General features: G+C 30.5%; 1 protein-coding gene across 1 annotated transcript in view; it reads right to left on the reverse strand.

Moving 5' to 3' along the window:
• The window catches only part of LOC109088593 (N-lysine methyltransferase KMT5A-A-like), a 5,850-nt gene extending 164 nt beyond the window's left edge, over positions 1–5,686 (reverse strand). The window contains exons 1-7 of the mRNA XM_042765723.1: positions 5,434–5,686; positions 3,476–3,632; positions 3,179–3,392; positions 2,338–2,353; positions 2,190–2,249; positions 1,917–2,107; positions 1–666 (exon numbers count right to left, since the gene is read on the reverse strand). The exon at positions 1–666 is cut by the window's left edge and continues 164 nt beyond it. Of these exons, the coding sequence (XP_042621657.1) occupies positions 456–666; positions 1,917–2,107; positions 2,190–2,249; positions 2,338–2,353; positions 3,179–3,392; positions 3,476–3,632; positions 5,434–5,442 (858 nt within the window). The 5' untranslated portion in view covers positions 5,443–5,686 and the 3' untranslated portion in view covers positions 1–455. The remainder of the gene's footprint in view (positions 667–1,916; positions 2,108–2,189; positions 2,250–2,337; positions 2,354–3,178; positions 3,393–3,475; positions 3,633–5,433) is intronic.
• Positions 5,687–7,034: the final 1,348 nt, after the last annotated feature.

Genomic DNA, 7,034 nt, shown 5'->3' on the forward strand with positions numbered 1-7,034 from the left:
AAATGATATCAAAGTTTGGTTTCACATTCCAGTTTTCTGAACCTTTTAAAATGTCGCTCCTTTTAGCATCGGCTTTCTGCTTCAAACATAAACGTTTGGGCATTATAAATAATTATTGCTAAGCCTCTAACTACCTTACATTAGATTAGATTAAGAAAACTCTTATAAAAATGCAGAAAGTTGGACTATAACTGCATGCTTTGGAAGCACTGATCTACCAATATATAAAATATACAAAAAGAAATGTGCCGAAACTAGCATGTCATAGAGCAGGATAAATATCTTAAAAGTAGGACACGTCGAATATGTACCGCAATCTAACGTGTTTGACATGTAAGTCACTGTGTGACATACCCATACACTTACTAGCCCAAAACATTCTGTTTACTAAGGCAATGATTACATTAAAAACTGTCTAGTTAAGAAACAAGGTGTTTTTCCCTCCTCTCAGTACATTAATGCTTTAGCCATGGATGAGCTTCTATCGAAGCTTTACTGCGGTCGCCATAGTCGTAAAGAAGTTCTTCTCCTTCCTGGATGTCTCTGGAGGCCACGAGGATAAGGTGAGGTATTCCATTAATATCATGGAGTTTGGTTTGACAATTGCCGTTTTTACTGTGGTTGATGAGCCTTCCCAATCGATCCGACTCCTTCGTAGCGTCCACACTGTCGGAGAAGAAATGTGCAAGATTTCAGACAGCGTTTAAAAAGGTTTCACTGCTGATTAAAATTATATTTCAGCCAATTTCTGATCATTTACTTACACTCAGCCCATCCTAGATGTAGATGAGTTTGTTTCTTCATCTGAACAGATTTGGAGAACTGTAGGATTACGTCACTCGCTCACCAATGAATCCTCTGCAGTGAATGGGTGCCGTCAGAATGAGAGTCCAAACATTGGTTTGAACTTTAAAATGTCTTAATAATGCATTTGTTTCTCACAAACACAGCTATTCTCTTCACAAGATGTTAACTGATGGACTGGAGTGGTGTAGATTATTGTGATGTTTTTATCAGCTGTTTGGACTCTCATTCTGACGGCACCCATTCACTGCAGAGGATCCATTGGTGAGCAAGTGAAGTAATGCTACATTTCTCCAAATCTGTTCAGATGAAGAAACAAACTCATCTACATCTAGGATGGGCTGAGTGTGAGAAGTAAAAATGTAATTGCAAACAGTTTTAATTTTGACTTTACTACAATTTCCTTTGAATAAATTCAAGAAAAACTAGATAAAACAACTGGAAAGTGCACTGTAAATTTGTTTTTGTAATTTTAATGATAAAAGACCATAAAATGTTTAATGGTAAGTTTACAGTACACATTTACATTTGACATGTTTACATTTATAGTACAGTTCACATTTTACAGTAAAATACTGTTAAATTTACAGTTTTGGAAGTAAAAAAGAACAAGTTATCTTCTAATTGATAGTGAAAACCGTTAATTGCATTCCCAGAATTCCCTGAGACATTTTACATTTGCTGTTTTTTCTTATCAGTTATGTACATTAGGGTTTTGTTAAATTGTAAGTTGTTAAATTACTGTTTATTTTATTATTTTAGTGTCGTGTGTTACCATGATAGTGTGCTGTTTTTGTGTGTATGACACGTTCACTTTCTATAGTATTTAAATCAGCTTGTGGAAAAGCTATTTGTGATGAGAAAGTGACAATGAATCAAAGTTCATTTATTTGGAGGTTGTCAGTATATTATAAAGGTACAAAACAGATTTTACTACCCTATTAAAGTTAAGTTAACATCATATCTGTAAATGAAATAAGTTTTTTTTAATGTATATTTTGTATGTATTTTTTATGATAGTTACAGCTGCTTTTTTTTTTTTTAAAACAGTACATTTCACAGATTTGTCTTTATTTATTTATTTTTACAGTGGGTGTGCTGCTTGAACCTACCAATATGTTTTGCTGAGATACTGGAAGTAATACATGTAGCAGCCAGTGGTTGGGTCTTGTGCGTATAAAGCCTCCCTTTTTTTGGCGTCCGTTATCTGCAGCAGATCTCCGTGATACTCCACTACATACTGGCCTTTCTGGAACTTCTGGGTGGCGAAAACTCCCCTGCCCTTTCCTTCAATGTATCTGACCTGTCAAGAACAACATGAAGGTACGCTTGCGTCCATCCAGCAGAGTTCATCATGAAACTGAATTCATCACGTCCAAAATTACCATCATTCCATTCTCAATCCCGTTTGTGATCAGCATGTCTATGTGCCTCTTCTCTTCACACTGGTGACAGAAAACAGGCATATGCATTAATATTATAACTTCGGCTGATATAACGCCTACGAAAAAAAAAACGAAATCTGAGCACTACCTTCAGTTCACTTTTGCTTGTAACAATATCTAACCCTTACGGCTTAAAAATCTCTAACCTTATCAGCCACTACAAAATCAAAAACTCAAAAGTAATACAAAAAATCCAAAAGTATAAAAAAAAACTAAACACAATACTCAAAAAACAAAAAAAAATAAATGCTGTATTAATAATAATGTTAATTAATAATATGCAATAATAAATCATTGTTGAATAATATGGCAATAAATTACATCATAAAAAACAAAAAAAATTATATATATTAATATAGTATATATATAATATATATATATATATATATATATGTATATTAGATATATATATAATTAATATACTTAATAAGTTTTTCATTTTAATTCACACACAAAACATTATATAACAATATTTTTATATTACGGATATACTATTATCAATGATACTAAAATAATATATTTTTAATTAGATTTTTATCATTTATCATTATCAGTTTTCATTTTAATTGGTTAATATTTTAAGAATTTTATTGTTTTTTAAAATAAGTTTTTGTATTTTTTTTGTAAATATGAATTTATAGTTTGTTTTTTTAATGAGAAAATAAGAAATAGCTCATTTTGATATTTTATTTTCTGTTAATTTCAAGTAACGAAAATATTTTTGTTATGTTTTAGTTAATTATATTATAGTTAGACAAGTATTTTTGTAAAAAATATATATATATATAAAAATGTTATACACACACCTATACATATATAAAGAGGGTTAACAATGTACTTATTACTGAAGCAGTCTTACAATAATTACAATTCTATAAATTAAATCATAATGAATTCCTTCAATTTTTAGGCAAGTACATCATGTGACTTACATTCTCTGTGTGGCTTTCTTTACTTTAACTTTGCGACAGGCTCGTTTCCTCTGACTGGGGGAAGTGATGTCACTGCTGGCGTGGATGTATGACGCAGTGCAGTGCAGCTGATGCATTTTCTCCTCAGCTCTGTGCACTGAGTGCTGCAGCTCTTCATTCACAGCCATTTTTGGGAGGATGAACTCACCATTCACGGTACTGCCTCTCCTGGCTGTAATACACACACATTAATGACTTGTGAATGTGACCAATGTCAAGACAGAGAGATCATGCATTGATTTCCTTCATCCTTACAATCTCCATGCTTCTGTGGCTCATTTTGTGTGCAGAATAATCGTGAGGTTTTCCCGTCCTGGATGAGTTTGACAGCGATGGCTTCATGATGCTGTGATTTGGAGCTGCTGTGCTGCAAGAGACGGTGAAATGGAGAGTGTCCGTTGCATATGATGTCCTGCAAAACAGTGAGATTTAGAAAGGAGGCGCCAACTGACTTGAGCTTTCTATGCATCTAAGCATGAAGTAGTGGCATACATCAAATTTTTCTTTATGGGCCATAAAATAATTAATATACAATGGAGTAAAACGTGCCCTTGTATTAGGTATCCAATTCAAACACCAGACATGACAAAGCACATGTTGTAGTTATAATTTACACACTGTTATAAAGAAAAAATAAAGAAAAAATAAAACAAAACAATAAATGGAATTGCACAGATGGTGTATTTTATTATTATTTGTATTTTTTAAGCCCTACATTTAGTGTAAATAGTTTATAATTTGAATTAAATGAATTATAATTTGAATCAATTGTAATTTTCACATATAAAACCGTATCAATGATATAGTATTACACTGTTGGTAAAATTTTTATTATTTTTAGATTTTCTGTTGCCATTTTAATTTTAGTTTGCCCATTTAGTAATTTTGTTGTGCATTTTTATTATTATTTTTTTGTATTAAATATGTCTATGCAGTTTTATTATTATTATTTTTTTTTTTTAGTTTTAGATGGTTTGGTACCTAAAATTTAAACTAAACTAATATGAGAAATGTATGAGAAATGTAATAGATATATATATTTTTTAATATTTTTCAGTTTGTGTTTATTTTTGGATTTAGGTAAGAATATTTTATATATAATTTATACATATTTTATACATACATATCCATATAATAATATATATATATATATATATATATAATATATTATATAATATATATAAATCATAAAAATAAAGGTTACACACGTATATATATATATATATATATAATATATTATATATATATATATATATATATATATATATAAATAATATATATATATTATCACGTATATATATATAGATATATATATATATATGTGTGTGTGTGTGTGACCCTGGACCACAAAACCTTTCGATCCTAATGTTGCTGGGTATATTTGTAGCAATAGCCAAAAAAAAAAAAAAAAAAAAACCTTGTATATGTAAATATATAAAAATTTAATTTTTGATTAATAATATGCATTGCTAAGAACTTAATTTGGACAACTTCAAATACGATTTTCTCAGTATTTAGATTTTTTTGCACCCTCAGATTCCAGATTTTCAAATAGTTGAATCTCGGCCAAATATTGTCCTCCTAACAAACCATACATCAATGGAAAGATTATTTATTCAGCTTTCAGACGATGTATAGATCTCAATTGCATTAAACTGACCCTTATGACTGGTTTTGTGGTAATATATATATATATATAAATTCCTTGTGAGTGGCAATAAACATCTTTCTCATTATGATTCTAATGATAGATTATAAATAACGATACATATAAAGAATTGTGCAAAGCAATAGAATACTAATACATATTTAACTGAAGGCGACTAACCAAATAGTGATTTTCCAATAACGAATATGTGAGTCGATCTTAAACTGCATGTAATCACAGTGATGTAAGTTCACCACGGTGTTGTGTAGTTTCTGAACACGCCCACACTGCGCTCTCGCGGTTTATAATGTTGTGCACCGCAGCGCTATTGTTCTTTTATCTGCTTTAAACGTCACAATCAAGTGTCCGAGCACACACACATATCATACATCACACTGAACACACGCACAAAGCCACATCCATTCATCCATTCATCAGACAGGGAGCCGATCCAGACGGTGGAGTCGGTGTGTTTCGGATAAGAGCGGTTTACAGACGCATCCGAACACTGTCTGCGATCAGATCATCCTCATCTGCGAGGAAACGCCGTGTAACGTTAACCTACCCCGTTCATCTCAGTCCCTCTCTCTCCGAGCCTTATTGTTTCGAGCCGACGGTCCAGTCCAGTGTGTGTTTTCTCCTCTACACTTCTGTCCTTCTGAACGAGGACATCCACTAACAGCTCCGTGTTCACGACGGAAGAAAAAAAAAACTAGAAACTTTCGAGCTGTTTTAATTAATACGCCTCCATCCGAGCTAGTTTCTACAGTTTCACGCCGCCATGTTTGCACTTTTGTCTCATTCACGGGAGGAAACCACGTGAGCTTTTAAATAACCAATGATGTTTGCAAGCTGTGTTCACATTGACCGGAAGATGGGGCTCTTCCTGCTTCAGTACAGTCTATGGTATTACTTAAAAAAAAAAAAAATAGCTATCGAAAAGTTGATTTGGTATTGCATGGTAGTACATTTTTATGTTTTTATTTGAATTCTGTGCATTTTTTGTTGTTGTTTATTTTGTTTTAACCGCTTGAGTCTATAGAGTCAGTAAGTAGAAGAATAAGTATTAGAATAATAATAATAATATTAATATACAAATAAAAAATATAAAAATATAATAATTTAAATTATATATATTTTTCTTAATAATAAAAAAAAAAAGAATTAAAGGACCTTACAAAAGGACTAATAATTTATTTATGGTGTACAAAGACATTTTTTAAGTGTTGGCCTTGAGTACTTGAGTTTATTTTCCTCTCTCTCTCTCTCTATACATATATATAAATTGTAAAAATAATGTAAAAATATATATATATATTACTTCACATTATTTACATTTTTTCCATATAAACAAAATACAGCATAGAGTTGCAAAACATACTCGTATGACCCCCATGTATATCTCTAGTTAATAAAAGGGTCCATACGACAAATAGCAGCAGAACAAAGTAAATACTGAAGAAAGCGTTTCACATGATGTAAGAATAAAAAAGGAGGAGAACATAAACTAACAATAGAGGATGATATTGTATACCACAACACCAACCATATATCAAAACACAAAAAAAAAATTATATTATGATTATATATATATATATATATTCGATATATATATATATATATATATATATATATAATATATATATATATATATATATATATTATATATAAACAATAAAATAAACACACACATCCTCAAAAAAAATTTCAAAAGCTTTTAAAAATGTAGTAGTTTTTACAAATTTAAGGTGTTTTCTTTTATTTCTGTTGGAGTTTTAAGGTCAGTATTGCAAAACAAAATTCAATGATTTTTTATAGGAGCAGTAAGTAGAAGCCTTCAAAATAACAATAAGAACCAATATAATATATACCATGTATAATAAATAATATAAAACATAACATAAGCTTTTTAAATATTCATTATTTTGTCATTAAAAAAATCCTAAAGGTCCTTAATAAATATCTTAAATGCTGAATTGAAAATTCAAATACAAAATCTCAAAAACCTCAATGCTTTATAGACATATTCCACATGCTAACACGCGTATATTATGTCCATATAACACATAACATTTTGATCTGTTGACTTTTTATACTTTTCACAAGTTTAGGTTGCTTTCTTCATCTCTTAAAGCGTTTTGAGGACAATATTAAAAATACAATACA

The sequence above is a fragment of the Cyprinus carpio genome, chromosome A10 (genome assembly GCF_018340385.1).
Source record: "Cyprinus carpio isolate SPL01 chromosome A10, ASM1834038v1, whole genome shotgun sequence".
NCBI classification, from domain to species: domain Eukaryota; kingdom Metazoa; phylum Chordata; class Actinopteri; order Cypriniformes; family Cyprinidae; genus Cyprinus; species Cyprinus carpio.